At 35.9% G+C, this 17,098-nt stretch overlaps 2 protein-coding genes across 5 annotated transcripts; both read left to right on the forward strand.

Annotated features, from left to right (window-relative positions):
• Positions 1 to 1,523: 1,523 nt before the first annotated feature.
• LOC135580898 (rac-like GTP-binding protein 5) lies at positions 1,524 to 15,118 on the forward strand. 4 transcript variants are annotated; one of them, XR_010481757.1, is made up of 10 exons: positions 1,548 to 1,783; positions 1,873 to 2,080; positions 2,543 to 2,630; positions 2,745 to 2,854; positions 2,970 to 3,033; positions 5,908 to 5,972; positions 6,085 to 6,150; positions 6,238 to 6,422; positions 6,903 to 7,079; positions 14,862 to 15,118. XR_010481757.1 is itself a non-coding variant. In XM_065093590.1 (8 exons), the coding sequence occupies exons 2-8, from the start codon at positions 1,982 to 1,984 to the stop codon at positions 6,337 to 6,339; spliced, it is 594 nt and encodes a 197-aa protein (XP_064949662.1). In that variant the 5' UTR covers positions 1,524 to 1,638; positions 1,873 to 1,981; the 3' UTR covers positions 6,340 to 6,609. The 4 variants fall into 4 exon arrangements, 2 of the variants coding, with proteins under 2 accessions (XP_064949662.1, XP_064949661.1); XR_010481756.1 differs by lacking the exon at positions 6,903 to 7,079; XM_065093590.1 differs by lacking the exons at positions 6,903 to 7,079; positions 14,862 to 15,118 and having other exon boundaries at positions 1,524 to 1,638; positions 6,238 to 6,609.
• Positions 7,052 to 15,118, forward strand: LOC103998893 (basic leucine zipper 23). The gene is made up of 2 exons (XM_009420504.3): positions 7,052 to 8,242; positions 14,862 to 15,118. The coding sequence occupies exons 1-2, from the start codon at positions 7,453 to 7,455 to the stop codon at positions 14,888 to 14,890; spliced, it is 819 nt and encodes a 272-aa protein (XP_009418779.2). The 5' UTR covers positions 7,052 to 7,452; the 3' UTR covers positions 14,891 to 15,118.
• Positions 15,119 to 17,098: the final 1,980 nt, after the last annotated feature.

The following is a 17,098-nucleotide window of genomic DNA, read 5'->3' on the forward strand; positions in this document are numbered from 1 at the left end:
TTGTCCAAAGAACGAATGATATGCCAAAATAGCATATAACGTGCCAAAAGCTTCGTTAATATGCCATATGCATGGTTGATTTATTAAAGTCTTAATCGAGATCATTATGGATCAATTTCAGTTGGTATTGGGCCTGTTAGAAGGTCAAATCGGTAGCCTAAACTAGGCCTGGATAGTGGTACCACTAGGCCTAAGTGGTAGTACCGCTTGAGTCAATCAAAAATCATTATTTGTGCTTTTTCGATGTTTTCAGAAGTGTATCGCCTATATCGATGGTAGTATCACCTAGGTCGGTAGTAGTATACTAGAGCCACCTGGTTACGATGATAGTACCACGTGTACCTCGAAAATTCAAGGATTTAATTTTTTTGCTTAATTCTTGAAGCCTTTTGGGGCCTATGAATACCCTACTCAAGCTTGGTTGATGAAGCATCTATTCTTAAATAAAAAATATTATAAAATTTAATATTAAGTAGTCTCCTTCTCTTTTTAAGTTTAGTTATAATTTTAAGTCATAGGAGGTGAGAGATCTTATGTAAAAAGAGAATATGAAGGTTATTTTCTTAATTTAAAAAAGAAAAAAAATGTAAAGAATAATTGATTTTAGTTTATTGGAAAGAATATTAATAACGAAAGCCGGTAACAATGAGAGAAAAGGAATAACATAAGTCGAAAAGACTGAACTACTATAAATCGATTTATCTCTCTTCGCTTGCCTTTTACTTGTGACTTTGTTTTATTCTATTTACTTGCAACTTAAACTTAGATCAATTGAATTTTTAAAATATATTAATTTATCGATTGAGTTCTAAAATTAATTTAAAATATTATTATACTAATTCATCATTTCTTAATATCATTAAGATGATAACAATAATTACTACATAGAATCATATTTTTTTTAACATCACTAAGGATCATTAACTTTATAATAATGAAATATAATGCATATGATATTAATGTATATACTAATTGTTTTATACGAGACAATTGACTCAGTAATTTTATTGAGCCCCATTCATAATTAAATTCAAGTTAAAATAATATATTTATTAGTTTCTTATAAATCAATTTGTGTCTTATACCACCATCGATACGATGAAAATTAAATGGAGATAGTGCTTGTGGGACTAATACAATAGTGACTTCATATCGTAAGAGATATTATGTCAGCTCTAATATCAATTATCATAATCGATAATTAATTTAGTTTGATTTAGGCTAAATTGATGTGTTGTATTAATATCAAAAAATAATTAGAAGTGATATAATAATAAGTTTTGATTTAGCTAAATACTATTATATATATAACATAATAACATACTTGAGAAATTTGTTTTATGGTTGCTATTATTTGGATTCTCAGGTAAGAATTAACTTTTTGTTAAGCAAGAATTAAACTTAGATCAGTTAATTATTCTTTTAGAATTAAACTTGAAGGAGAGGAGAGAGGGGGAGGTGATGACGTTGGGTAGGGGTTGGAAGTATATTGAATGCATTCTTTACTCCTCTAAATAATATTAATTCTCTCTCACACAACGGACACACATTGTTAATGGCATAATGTAATCTGTTCTTCTTGACGACCGCTTCCGTCGCACCATTTACCGGCCGATCCGTTCTTCCCCATAACCCAAGGTGCGCCTCCTCTCTCTCTTTCTCTCTCCCACTATTCCTCTCTTTCGTTTCTTCACGGAGCCGGAGGAAAGAGAAGGGAAAGAGAGGGAGAGAAGGGGACCTTAAGGCGATCGTTTTGTGCATCTCCTCTCCTTCCGGGGCTGGGGTTAGGGCTTTCTTCTTCTTGTTCCTTTGCCATCCATGGAGGCTTTCGAGTCGGCTGACAAACGTGGGGCTTTCTCTTGGGGCTTTCAGATGTGTACCCGTTGAATCCGCGCCGAGTCGGGTTCACGCTCCTTGCAGCAGGTGGAATAGGAGGAAGAAAAGACTGCTTTCTGAGGGGAGGAGGAGATAGGCGGAGGAGATGAGTGCGTCCAGGTTCATAAAGTGCGTCACGGTGGGCGACGGCGCCGTCGGTAAGACCTGCATGCTCATATCGTACACCAGCAACACTTTCCCCACGGTGAGTACTGAAAAGTCCGTTTCTTTTGTGATTTGTCTGGTGCTTCTTGGTGGTCTCATCGAGTTTCTGGGAAAGGTGCAAGCTTTGCGTCATTTTTAGGGTCTGATCTTGATTTGGGAACCTGTTATTTTGTGGTTTGTTTGGGGCGTTGCATTTCAGAAAATTTCATCCTTTTTTTAAATCTCATATTGTCTTTTCTGATGCATTTGATTGGAAAGTTACTGTTGTTGAATCTTTGGATCTGAAAGAGTTCCAGCTTAGGAAGTAACAATCTGCTTATCAACATACAGGTTCATATTTTGAGGCATCCAATCCCTTATGAAATGCATGTCAATGATGTTCATCTGATGAAATATTTACCATACAACACGTTTACCATTGATTACAGCTTAGAGAGCAAAGCCTTCCTTTATATGCCTAAATATTTGCTTTGTTATTATTATGATTATTTTTTGGAGACAGGATTATGTCCCTACAGTATTCGACAATTTCAGTGCTAATGTTGTAGTTGATGGTAACACAGTTAACATAGGCCTGTGGGATACTGCTGGTAATCTTTAGCATTTCTTCTTGTTGGTTATTCATATTGTTTCTTTCTCTGTAGTCACTGACCCTTTTATGTATTATAATGTGCCTGCTATGCTGTCTTGGTTTCATGGGTCAGGCCAGGAGGATTACAACAGACTTAGACCTTTGAGCTATCGAGGTGCAGATGTTTTTTTGCTGGCATTCTCTTTGATAAGTAAAGCGAGCTATGAAAATGTGGCTAAGAAGGCAAAAACTGGTTACCTTCATCTCTGTATTTAAGTTCTTTTTTTACCATGTATTTGCTGTTGACTTGTCAACATTCTACTTTTCCTTACCTTATTTGCCCTTTTCTGCATTTCAGTGGATTCCTGAGCTGAGTCACTACGCACCTGGTGTGCCTATAATTCTTGTTGGAACAAAGCTTGGTAATCATCATGACTCCATTTTTTTGGTCAAGTATATGGCTATATCTATGCACATTTGAACTCCAAACAATTTCAGTGATTACATGATAGTGTATAAGCACACAAAGTTGTCGAACTTCCTATTGTCATATTGTGTTGTTACACTATACTGAAGCAAACTTAGCTGGGAGAGTCCAAAATGCCTATATATATGTTATCATGGAAAAGCTATTTTCCATTAATCAAGGTCACTTCTAAGTGCCCTTTAATTGTATTGTTTAGCTTGTATAATGCACATAATTTGGGGCTAGATTCAAAAGCTATAATGTAATTTTTGTCTATTATATGCCATTTTAATAGTAACAATATAACATGATTGATTCACATTCATACGAACTTGTAGAACTTTGCTTAAGTATTAAATTTTCAATTTGGTATTTCCATATGAATCATGTCTTCCATTAGGTTTAGATTCCAGATGCTAATGGGACTTGCTAGTCTGCTCTTGCTAATTTGTTTCTTTATCTTAAGCCTACTTTTTGTGTTTCATGAAGTGTACAGTTTGGATATCATTGTTCATGTTGAATGTTTAATTGCACTGATTTGTTTTAATGTTATTTTGAAGAGGTATACTACAAAAAAGGATTAGAATGGAATTTTCTTTAACCTACTCTAAGGACACTGCATATTTTAACAGTAGCTATGGTCAGCATATCTCTCTTCCATTCCGTGGGATCCTCCTGCTACTAAGTTATGCTCCAGTGCTACAATCTTCACCATTGTCCATGAGATACATGTTGCAATAATGAAGCATCTCTTAATTTTGCAATACTTGTGAGAAAGATTTCTTTTTATTCTGGCTATTAATTTTTGTATATTTGATGTTTTTTCTTTTTCTTTGTATGAGGTTTTGGAGGGAGGGTTCACACACACACACACATATATATATATGTATGTATGTATATATATACATATACATATATATATATATATATATGTATATATATATGTGTATATATATGTACGTATATATATACATATACATATATATATGTATATATGTATATATATGTATATATGTATATATATATATACATATACATGTGACAGAAGGCAGAACATGATTGATTTACAGTTTGTGAAGTCTGATGGCTGATCTTAGTGATGTTTATTATAATTATTCCTGTTTTAAGCATGATCACGGATATGCTGGACATTGTGGAAAGGAACAACTTTTCTAGAATTAATAGGGTAAAGAAATATTCTTGTGTTGGTTCTCATCATCTTTCTAGCGAAGAAATGTTGCCGTGATTAATTAAGATTTCTGCATGGGTTGGAGAACTTCTATGGAGGTTTGATGCATTGCAACTGTTGATTCATATATGTGACTTCCAGGTTTTTGTTTCTGGTTAAAGTTATAGAGGAATTCAGTAGTGCTGGGAATGGGTCTAGTGAGTTGGGAATGGAACCAAAGGAACATTTGCTGGACTTGAACTTGAACTGACATCTATATAGGCCAAGTTTCTTGACCTGGACCGATGGACCTGATCCATGAATCCAACTATGCATCTTAAACTTCCACCTTCAGAGTTCTTAGTATTCAATCATGAGTATGAAGATTCTGGCAACAAGGGATCATGTTTTTAATTGAGCTATTATGTTCCTCCTGAAAATGATACTCCATTAACACCATTTAGCGCTGAGAAGTATGAGTCTTAGGAGGCCAATATTTTTTCCTGCAGTTTGAGGGGCAGCTTTTTATAATGTAGAATTAATGTTTTGGAGGAAAGCACTAATGGTTTTCAGTATGAGGAACATTTGGACGATATACTTGTGAAAAAAATTCAAAGAACTCCAAGTTAAATACAAGAAGAAAATAATTTGTTCATCTGAAACAGAACTACTGGAGTCAGTGATGATCATGGGAACACAAGTGAGACGGGTGGATGCATGCTTGGGTAAAATCTTGGGCAATTAGAAGAAGCATTATTGCTAACACTATTGAAAAAAGGTTGAGCTGATATTGTGATGGATATGGGTAAAATCACTTGGTGATGCACATCAGTAAATTGCAGTAATCTTGCAAAGAGAGGCAATTGTTTCTGTTATGTTGGGTTCTAAAATGACTTTCTTGTGAAGACCGTAATCAAAATTTGAAGCCCTATGATTATTGTTTATGCTTCATGTCATAATTACTTGTATATGAGAGAGCAAAGGAAATAATTGAAGATATGAACATACTGGAAGGAAAATGTTAGCTTAAAGTTCTGTTATATGGCTCTTTTATCAATAATGTGGTTATTGAGGTATGCATTTTCTTTGAGCTTGTGAATTTCTGCTTTATCTTAGACATCACAGCTGACAAATCAATGGGTAAAGTATTAATTGGTGGTGGTGGTTCTGTTGGACCGAATTGGTTGTTGTTTGTTAAAATATGTAGTGGGACTGTAGCATTTAGACATCAATAGGTTGGGATTTTAGGTTAGCCACATCTCTTCAAAGCCTTGAGAAGATTAACACATACAGATTCGAGTTTGAGTTACTCATCATTGTATGTGTGTGGGTGCTATGCAGTGGCACACCTGCAGATTCACATCCTTTGGTACAATGTTTTATTTTTGACTCACGACATCATCGTAAAATCAGCTTTTAAGTCTTCTTTCCGTGTATGAGCTAGAAAACTGCAACTATTTTCCAGTGAGATTGGCTTGGAGATTATCTTTTTTTGTGAGTTGGTCATTCTTCTCTGGATATCCACAACGCACACTTGATGATGCTAACTCGATTTGCTTGTCGGATGGTCATTGCTCAATACAAATTAATGCCATCTCGGTGATGCAGGATGACTTCTAATTTTTGTATGTCACAAATAATCATGCATGTTTTTGTTGACAGATCTCCGGGATGATAAGCAGTTTTTTATAGATCACCCTGGTGCAGTACCTATGAGTACTGCTCAGGTAAGAGTTGTTGCAGGAGATCTGCAGCTTTAACTTCGTTTTTCCTTTTATCGTATTAATTCATTCAACAGCATTGCTGGAGTTGCTTATGATGACTTTTGCATGATTCAAGGGGGAAGAGTTGAGGAAGCTGATTGGCGCGGCAGCCTACATCGAGTGCAGCTCCAAGACCCAGCAAGTATGTTCTCATCCCTATGTGAAACTTTTTGAATTCATTGCACCTTAGTGAGGTACCTCAGGCTTTGGTATGAATTGCAATGTGCAGAATGTTAAGGCAGTTTTTGATGCGGCCATTAAAGTGGTGCTTCAGCCACCCAATCTGAAGAAAAATAAGGGGAAAGGACATACGAGTTGCTCCATCTTGTGAATATAGACTGACCCCCTATCTTGGAAGTGCCTTGCTCCATTTTGCGGATCTTGTTTGTGGCCTACAAACAACCGAAGCATTAGGTGATTGGTCTTTTCCTTCTCCCTTGTGATCTGTGTCTGACTTCACGACTATGTTCTTTCCAATAGACGTTCTTTGCATGGAATTGTTGGGGTAATCTTCTATGTGTCTCTTTTGCTTTTAGAAACTGTGTACTTTTGTTCCTGTACCTTAATTTAATTACTCTAAAGTCTTGGTTAACATTGTGCATTCTACTGGTAACTCATCTCAAAATGACGTCGATGAGTACTTGTTATTGTGATGGCAAATGATACTTGGTTTGATCTTGCAATCATCTCAAAATTTGTACCCAAAGTAGCAGTCTCTTGTTGTGATACTTAAGCTAACAATGTTAATGATGTTGGTATGCATGCCACGTTGTTGATAAATGAAGCGAAAAGGGGCATATTTGTATTTATATATATTTCCCGGGACGACCATAGCCAATGCTTATAATATTGTTGACTTTTGCTGTTTTGACGTTTGACTAAGCGCATCAGCAGATGGACGTTGGCTGTCGATCAAACGGCTTCTGATCGATCTCAGCGCTGGGAACCATTGAAGCCTGACGTCATCTTCATCCCGGAAAGCGGCGGTTCGGCGTTCCGCTGCAGCCAATCCTCCTTATTTGCTTCCGTTCAAAGTAATATTTCGCTTGGGCTCCATCGATCCATGCTTAGGTCAGAAAGATTGCGAGCTATTTCCTTCCGAAATCCTCTCTTACATTCCTGTTCTTTTTGCTCTTCTCGTCTCTGTCTTTGCTCTCTTGGTTGGGGGGTTTCGGCGAGAAGAGAAACCCTCTTGGTTGGACGCCGGAGTTCTTGTTTGATGGGCCTCATGCCTCTCCTGCGTGATCGATTTTGAGATATTCCGCCGGCTTTCTTTCTTCCCCAGAGTTCGTTCACTTCGGAGTCGCGCTCATGATCTGGAAGTTTTTATGATCGATTAGTTCGTTGTCTTTCATCGGATCGGAGCCCTTTCGAAGGCTTTGTCTTTTGTGTTGGCATCAGTTAGGAAACCCCAATTCCCATCTCAGGAACTGTGGGCTTGGTCATGGACGACGGAGACATCGATTTCTCGAATCCTGATGTCTTCTCTGGACCCAACGCTGGTGATGATCTTCCGGGCAGCCGCTCGATAGATAGTTTCTTCGATGACATCTTCAATGATGGGCAACAGCATACATGCACCCACACCCACACTTGCAACCCTCTCTCACACACCCATACCTGCTTCCATGTCCACACCAAGATCGTCTCGGCCCCCCCTGATGAAGCTGCCGAGTCAATGGAGAAGAGCTCTTCTACAAAGAAAAGGTCTTGCGGTAATCGAGAAGCTGTTCGGAAGTATAGGCAGAAGAAGAAGGCACATGCTGCATCCTTGGAGGAGGAGGTTGCTCATCTGAGAGCAATCAACCAGCAACTGATGAAGAGGCTTCAAGGCCAAGCTGCTTTGGAAGCTGAGGTTGCAAGGCTTAGATGCTTGCTTGTGGATATGAGGGGAAGGATTGAAGGAGAGATTGGATCATTTCCTTATCAGAAGCCAGCGAAAGGGAGTGGGGATTTTGTTTCTAATGCTACCCAAGCAAACATGCTGGGTGGTGCTCAGGTTCTAAATTCATGTGGTTTCTGTTGTGATGATCAGGTTTACTGCCTTTATCCAGGGATGCAGGGGAAGAATGTGGGAGAAAACAGTGTACTTAACAGTCAGGGTAATCGAGTGTGTGGGATTGAGACGGTGCAGTGTGTGGGGAGGTCAACTTCTGGACCTAAGGAATTTGTGGGCTGCGGAAATGGGTCTGCAAGACTTGTTGACTGTTCATGTGATGCCACAAAGATAGATGGTCTGGCTTTTGCTCTTCCTTTATAGAAATTTTTTTGTTATGCTGCTATCTCCAGATCACTTTCTTTTTTTCTTTGTGCTTAGTTGAGTATTCAAATAGTAGCTTGTGATGTTAGACACTATTTGGTCCTTTCGGAATGTCTAGCTGTAAGATCTATCATATTGCATCTCTAGTTCATTATATGCGATTTTGTAGATGGCCTACTCTCTCGGTCATAGTTGGCAATGTTGCTTGATTCTGGTTTACCAACTCTAATCAGTATCGGTACTTTTCAATAGCGATTAGGTTTCGGCTAGTTTTATTTTGGCTGATTTCTTAATCATGTGGTTGGCAGTCAGTCACAAATGGATATGAATTGATCAAACACAAGTAACAAAAACATCTTTGTGAAATATATTAAAGATATTGTTATTGTTTGTATTTTGTTGTAACCATTTTATTTGCCATCTGCTACCATTGTTGTACTGTTTGTCATCCACCCCCCATGTAAGATAGATAACAAAAGTGTTTAAAAATTGAAAAGAAAGGATAAACACTAATTGTTCATATCTTAATGAAATAAAGATGCTAATAAAGAGAATAAAAACGCCATAGGATTTGGAGTTTGATCTTAAATATTGGTTTTTACCCCTTTCTTCAAAATCTACCGGGGGTGCTCTTAAGGATTATTATGTGTAAAAATATGTCCTTGGCCTTTTAAGGATTATTACGTGGGTTATAGGGTTTGAGTGTGAATCTGCCGAATTTAGACCTAAAAATCCCGAAAATCACCTAAAATAAAAAAAATCAACGGAATCGCTGTTTGTATCATATTTTCCTGGCATATCAAAAGATTGAGGTGAGTTTGATAAACTTTATGGTACTATACTATACTCATAAATGAATTGCGGTATACTCGGTTACAATATCAACATAAAAGCGTGTCAAATTTGACTCAAATATTCCTAAAATTATGTTAAAATAAAAAAAAAGTATATCATATATGCTGAAAGATTGATGTGAGTTGAATAAATTTATGGTGTTATGTCCATAAATGAATTTTATTACATTTGATTTCAGAATTGAAATGAAAATAAATTACTCTATGATTCTGCAATCGAGTTAAGTCTGCAATTGAATTCATTTATAAGTGTAATCCCATTAATTTTTTCCAACTCACCTCAGATTTTTGACTCAGACTTTAATCATCAATATAAATAGTTACTCCATTGATTTTTATATTTTTTAAATTAATTTTAGTGAATTTTGTAGTCCAATTTGATACATTTTTATCTTGATTATGCAATCTAGTGTAACACAATTTGGAACACCATAAAGTTTGTCCAACTCACCACAAAATTTTAGTGTCAAAGGAAAACATGATTTAAACAATTATTCTGTTTGTTGTATTTTGGTTATTTTAGGAACTTCCTAAATCTAATTTGATGGAATCTGAACCAATTTAGTTCATTTAAACTGGATAATTCAGTGAACCGGTTCATGGGCTTTTGGGCATTTGAACATATTGAGCCATCCTCAGGTAAATTCTGAAAAGAGGGAAACTCCTAGATAAAAATGGGTAATATTTTTAGGTAAATTCGATAAATTTTTTATTCATTATAATTCAATTTCATATGTGTTCTTGTAAAAGATAGACATATTGCAAATGTGAAGATAGAAACCTTTTTAGCACATTTTTTATTTTCTGATCATATTTTGTATCTTTGTGTTTTGCCATTTTTGTATTTTTTTGTGTTTTATTATGAAATTATTTTCTCAACCGATTCCATTGCCACCAATCTGGTTTGATCATCCTAAGCCAGTCTTGATCATATTGTTCATAGCTTATCCAGATTCCGGTACCAATTCTGCTATGGTTTCAACCATGAATTTTATTATTGAATTATTGTATGATCTAGGTTTAATATTGTAGTCTTTGCTTATAGACTGATAGAATCTAATTTGGTTTTTTACAATCATGATGGACCTTGTCATTTTGGCACTTCGAGCATATTTCTGAACAGCAGTTTGCTAGGTGCTGTTATATGAGTTGCAAGATTCTCTCATTCACCAGCTATTATAGTAGAAGTTGCTCGCTGTAATTATAAGCAGTAAACCATGCAACATGTGTCAACATTGGCCTATAGTGAATTACATGTGAATGGTGCTATTTCCATACTCGACTGGATATTTCATCACTCTTGGGAGACTTAAGTCCATTCGTAATGTCAATGACGCATAATCTATGTCTTGCATGCAGTGATTTAAAAAGGCGCTCGGGCGCTCGCCTAGGCGCTTGGGCGAGGCGAGGCCCGAGCGCCTCGCTAATCTCCTAGGCGATGCGCTTCAAACAGGCGGCGCCTGGGCGCTCACCCGAGCCCAAGCGCTGGGCGCTTCGGGCGAGCGCTTAGGTTAACCAAGGCGACCGAACTAGGATTTTAGGTCTGGTTCAGTCTCTGATGGTTAGTTGGTTCAATCGAACCAACTAAAATCGATATAAGTGAGAACCCAACCCCAACCCTCCTGCTCCCGCTGTCGTTGCTCGCCTCTGTCGCTGCTCGCAAACGCTGCCGCTGTCGCCGCTCGCGCCTCCCGTTGCTCGCCGCTCCCGCTCCCGTTGCTCGTCGCTCGCCGCTGCCGCTGCCGTTGCTGTTGTCGCCGCTGTCGCCTCTGCCGCTCGCCGCTACTGCTTCCTCTTTTCTCAGTCAGCAGGCTTATACTATTAATATTAAGTTTATTTGAAATGATTAATTTTTAATACTGTTAATAGATTAATAATATATTATTTTGATTTTAATATTATTAATTTTTATTTATTTGAAATTATTGCTAGGTTTCAACATAAATGACAAGTGTAGAAAGCAACTCAATAGAGTCTCCAATGGTATAAAAAAAAGATCCTGCATGGAAGTATAATTATTTAAAGGATCCGAAAGGTCATAATGCAGTGATTTACATATTCTGCGATAAGACTACTAGATGTGGTATTTTTCGTGCAAAACAACATCTAGTAGGAAATTTCAAGAATGCAGCAGCTTGCAAAAAGTGTCCACCTGAGGTAAAAGAAGAGTTGCTGAGTTATATGAATGAAAAGAAGACACAAAAGAATGAATCTTACGAGAATTTACCAGAAGACAATGTTGAACATCTCAGGGATGAAGAAGAAGATTATTCTATGAGTATTAACCTAAGTGAAAAAAGAGTATACGACAAAAAAGAAAAAGAAGTTATGAGTACTAAGAAAGGTAAAAAAGGATCGATGGATCTATATATGTTTCAAGGATCCTAGAAATAACAAGGGCAAGCAGGAGGCTCGAAATTTAGACAAACAAATATAAGTGATGCTTGTGATAAAGAAATAAGAGGAAGAATAATTCAACACATTGTTCGCTTCTTCTATCAGGCTGGTCTTCCTCTTAGTACAACTCGTTTAAACAATTTTAAGGATATGATTGAAGCTATTGGAAGATATGGTGCAGGATTAAAACCTCCAAGTTATTATAAGATGCGAGTTCCATTGCTGCAAAAAGAGTTGAATTATACAAATGACTTACTAAAGGGTCATAAAGAATCATAGGCAACACATGGTTGCTCTATTATGTCAGATGTTTGGACTGACAGGAGGCGTAGGAGTATAATTAATTTTATGGTTAATTGTTCTTTACGGAATATGTTTGTGAAGTCAATAGATGCTTCATCTTTTGTAAAATCTGGAGATAAGATATATGATTTACTTGACAACTTCGTGGAAGAAATTGGAGAACACAATATCGTTCAAATCATAACCGACAATGGAAGCAACTATGTTTTAGCTGATAATATTCATCTTTTGAATTTGTTAATTATTTTATCTTCAATTAAGTGTGTTAAACTCTTAAGCCTTATTATTTTTGTTATCTTTTGTCGCAGGTAAATTGCTTGAATAAAAAAAACAACACTTGTATTGGACTCCATGTGCAGCACATTGTATTGATTTAATGTTGGAGGATATTGGAAAGATCTTAGAAATCAAGAAAACCTTAGAAAGAGCAATTTTTGTTGGATTTCTTTATAATCACATTGGGGCTTTGAATATGATGAGAGAATTTACAGGGAATAAATAATTAGTGAGACATGGTGTCATCCGATTTGCTACTTCATTCTTGACATTACAGAGCGTGCATTGTCAAAAACATACTCTGAGAAATATGTTTACCTCTGAGAAATGGGTGACAAGCAAATGGGCAAAAAGAAGCAAAAGGCAAGAGGGCTGCTGATATCATTTTAATGCCATCCTTTTGGAATCATATAGTTTATATATTAAAGGTAATGAGCCCTCTTGTTCGAGTCCTTCAATTGGTGGATAATAAAAATAAGCCTGTAATGAGATATATTTATGAGGCTATGGATAGAGCAAAGGAGACGATTAAAAGATCTTTTAATGAAAATGAAGAAAAATATGAGAAAATTTTTACAATCATTGACGAAAGATGGAATTGTCAACTTCATCGTCCCTTACATGTAGCATGATATTATTTAAACCCTGAATTCTTTTATAAGATTAAATCTGTTGGATTTGATGCAGAAGTTTTGAGTGGGTTATATCAGTGCGTTGCAAGATTAGTTCCCAGCCTTGAGGTTCAAGATAAGATTATTTATGAATTATCTTTATATAAAAATGTCGAAGGTCTTTTTGGAATTCCAATTGCCGTTCGATCCAGGACAACTACGTCTCAAGGTATTAATAATTTGATATAATTAATTATATATATATTATGTTACTATGCTATTGTTAATAATAACATAAAATTTACAACTGAATGGTGGAGTCTATTTGGAAATTCCATCCTAAACTTACAGCTATTTGCTATCAAAGTACTTAGTTTGACATGTAGTGCTTCGGGTTGTGAGCGAAACTGGAGTGTCTTTGAGCATGTAAGGATCACTAAATTTTTTTATTTTAATTAATTAATTTATTTAGATATATATATTAATATATTTTTAAATTATATGACATGACAGATTCACTCGAATAGAAAAAATCGGTTAGAACATCAACGATTGCACGATCTTGTTTACATAAAGTATAATCAAGCTTTGAAGGCTCGTTATGATTTGCAAAATAGATTTGATTCAATCTCATTGCAAGATATTGATGATTCAAATGAGTGGTTAGTAGGAGAAATGGGTGCTAACTTGTAAGATGCTGAAGACGAGCTTGTATTTGAAGATGATAGATTGACATGGGGAGATGTGGCAAGAGCTTCAGGTGTTGGAGAATTACAAACATATACAAGACATATGTCAAAGAGAAAAATGAGTGCAAAAGCATCAAGCTCGGCTCGTGCTATTGTTGAAGATATAGAGAATGAAACATATCTTGATAAAGAGAAAGGAATCGAAGGACAAGAGGAAGAAAACGAATTCAATGAAGATGATTTGTGTGAAAATGACGATAATATTGATTATGATGAATGACTTTGATGTAAAATTTTATTGTTTTGAATTTTGAAACTTTTTGTTAATGTGACATTGTGATTTTGTATCTTAGATTTTCTTAATTTAATAGCATATTTTTATTTAAAATTTTAAATAATTATATTTATTAATTATATTATATATTTTTATATTTTAGCGCCTCGCTTCGCTCGGGCGAGCGCCTAGCGCCTCGGGCGTTTTTGGACCTTGGCGTCTTTTGGCGCCTAGCGCTTTTTAAATCACTGCTTGCATGTATTTGTTGCTGCATCCAAAATGATTGGCATGTAATAGTTCTATTTGTCTTTTGGTTAGCCTTGAAATTGATATTGTGATAAACGATCTTTCAATCTGCAGAGTAGGAATTCTACTTTGGATGTTCATGATCAAATTTGAGATGAATTCGAATTTAACTTGGATTGTATTGCCAGATCAAGCAGAGATATGCTAAACTCGAGTTGAGTCGAGCTTTTCTAATTTTTGAAAGATGTATCTAAACAGAGTCCGTAATTAAACTGATGGCAATTGGAGTTCTGGTAAGTTTAAGAAGTATGTCACACAATTGGTCCCTCTGTAATAATCTAGCTGTTGTTTAATTGGGCATATCAAAATAGTGCACATGATAGTGATGGAAAAAAAGAAAAAACAGTTATAGATTTTTATTGCACTTCTAGGTAACTGAGTATCATATATGATCAGTGGAAGGATGTAACAACTTGACTTGTGGATGCATGTTTTTTTTTTTTTTTTTTTTTTTTTCTGACTTTTACTGGATAAACTTTCTAATTCAGTAACATGGAGGGTTTGATGACAATAAACTAATTGAGTTGATATTGTTATCCTTGGCCATCATATCTGTCTTGGGATCCTAGTTTCTGACTATCTTTTGTTGTTTTCTTATGTTGGATATGAGAAGTACACCATAGAATGGTTGATACATAGGGCATTTGAGATTACAGGTTTTATATCTTTAAGTTTTAATCTGTTAAAACATATTATTCTCCTGGAGTTGCTCACTTTTATATTGATGATGTTGTTACACTTTTCCGAAGTGCTCATGTTACTCCGGTATACTTATGCCCATAGTCATTTCCCTCCCTTTCTATTTTTCACTTTTGTTGTTGCTGATTTGCTTTGATCCTTGGTCAATATGCAATATCTTATTATTCTTTTATGGTTTCTGTAGGAGCTTATGTGACAAAGGAGGATGTCTGATCCGATACCCGGCATCCGTTCAAGTCGATGCATAAACAATGGTTCATTCATATCCGCAGCCAATAAGATTGAACTCAGCAGCTGTGTTTGTAGCATTAAACTTGAAAAGTATTTTCTGTTTGGTCTGACTTTTCATTGGCATCTACAACTTAAATGAACTCAGTTAGCAGCTGTTTCTATTTGATCCTTGAACTTGATCTGTCAATTTATTTCGAGTTACTTCTATTATTTGGTTCCTTTTAGACTAAATATAGTGTACAAGGTAAAATTTAGCAAACGAATCTCTGATGGATGAATCTTTAATCAGATGGGATGTCAAATATTTCAATAGCAGATCAATTGGCTTCTTAATTGCTAGACTGCAACTACTAATCAGTCTTTTGTTGATAAGTTGGTACGGTGTGCATTTACTTATTGCATATTACTGTACAGCTCCATAAACTTGCCCTATTTTTACCCAATGATCATAATTCTTTTCTGGAACTTTGGATTCTTTCACAATGCCTTGGTGAAGTGATGTAGTTTATCATTGTTTGTCTCCCAGGTTTAATTCTGTTTTTGCATAATGATTATGTGATGTAGTTTCTATGGATGTTGGATGTTCTGCTAGCTTGCTTTTTCTGTATTATTCTCATAGGAGCAGTACCACTTCCATTGTTTGCTGATCAAAAGACCCTTGTAAGCCACCCTTAGTTGATCTGCGGACCGAGGATTCACGAATGAATTCTCGTAGAACAATTCGATGGGTACAACAAACTCATTTAAGCCTTTCATACACAACCATGGATTTGATTTATGCTAAATCTTTTCATCTAGTGCTTAGATGCATGCAAGTGGTAGAAATATGCAGCCTAGATAAATTAAGATAATGCACCATAGCAGAGGATACCTGCCTTGTGCTATTAAGGTTGGAGGTGCGATCCGCACCTCGTCTACTTCGCCAGGGGTGAGGTCATTTAGATGTCGAAGGTCTCGCGGATCTCTAATAGGGTCATTCATGTCAAATCCAGCAGCCCCTTCATGTTCCGATGATCCGCAGCCTCAGTGCGCCACATCATTCTTGGCATCGACTATTACGGGCTTTACAGACAGTATGCGATATTAAGAGAGTAGTGTTTGTACAACTAGCACAAAAGGGGTTAATATAAATCTTAGATTTGATTTTTAACCAAAAAGCATGAGAAGTAAAGCATTTGGTTCGATACAATGCTGACCGATGGACCAATGGTCACAGGAAAGGTTTCTAGTTTTGGCCGGACTTAGCTCTTGGATGGTTCTAAGCCTAAAATTTGTAATATATTATATAAAATATAAAAATAATATTTTATGTAAGATAATTAGTCCAACAAACATAATAATATTATATTAAATCTAACTATCAATGCAAATCACAGCGGTTGTATATCATTAATGTCATACTCCCTTTTATGTATCATAACATTATTAGTCTTTTCTAATATAGTCCATAATGACCCCTGTAATTTGTCTTGTCAAGTCAATGCTGTTATTACATTCAACTATAATATACATAAACATAAATAAAAATAGGATATCAAAAATAAATAACTTTAATTAAGGAAGAAAGAATGTCAATAATAGCATCTATCTAAAAGCATTACCATATCTTTTATGGTTTTCTCACAAGCCTCGTTCTAAGAACATATTCTTTAAATATTTTACACTGTAAAGCTTTAGTAAATGAATCAGCAATATCACAGTGGTGCTCATGTTTTGAATTGACACTTGTTGTTTCTGGATCCTTTCTCTAACCATAAGTATTTTATCTCGATGTGTTTGGAACCATTAGAGTACTTGCCATTCTTAGAGAAGAAAATTGCTGCGGTATTATCACAAAATATCTTCAACAACCTAGCAATTGAGTCGACCACACCAAGTCTTGAGATGAAATTTTGTAGCCATAAAACTTGATTTGTGGCCTCAAAAACATGTCACAAATTCAGCTTTCATTGTTGATAATGTAATAAGCAATTGCTTTGCACTTTTTCAAGAAATTGCCTCACTAACTAACATAAATATAAATCCTAAAGTAGACTCTTGCTGTCGAGGCAATTTGCAAAATCAGCATATGAATATCCAATCACTTCAAGCTGATTTGATCTCTTATATGTGAGCATATAATCTTTCGTCCCGTGCAGATATCTTAATACTTTATTTACAGCTTTCCAATATTCGATTCCTAGGTTGCTC

This window comes from Musa acuminata, chromosome BXJ2-1, assembly GCF_036884655.1.
Source record: "Musa acuminata AAA Group cultivar baxijiao chromosome BXJ2-1, Cavendish_Baxijiao_AAA, whole genome shotgun sequence".
Classification (NCBI taxonomy): domain Eukaryota; kingdom Viridiplantae; phylum Streptophyta; class Magnoliopsida; order Zingiberales; family Musaceae; genus Musa; species Musa acuminata.

Bases quoted from the DNA above. Each gene is read 5' to 3' on its own strand.
- LOC103998893 (XM_009420504.3), top strand. From the start codon at position 7,453: ATGGACGACGGAGACATCGATTTCTCGAATCCTGATGTCTTCTCTGGA. The intron at 8,243-14,861 runs GTCTGGCTTTTG...TGGTTTCTGTAG, and splicing joins TGATGCCACAAAGATAGATG to GAGCTTATGTGACAAAGGAG.
- LOC135580898 (XM_065093590.1), top strand. From the start codon at position 1,982: ATGAGTGCGTCCAGGTTCATAAAGTGCGTCACGGTGGGCGACGGCGCC. The intron at 2,855-2,969 runs GCAAAAACTGGT...TCTGCATTTCAG, and splicing joins ATGAAAATGTGGCTAAGAAG to TGGATTCCTGAGCTGAGTCA. The intron at 6,151-6,237 runs GTATGTTCTCAT...TGCAATGTGCAG, and splicing joins GCAGCTCCAAGACCCAGCAA to AATGTTAAGGCAGTTTTTGA.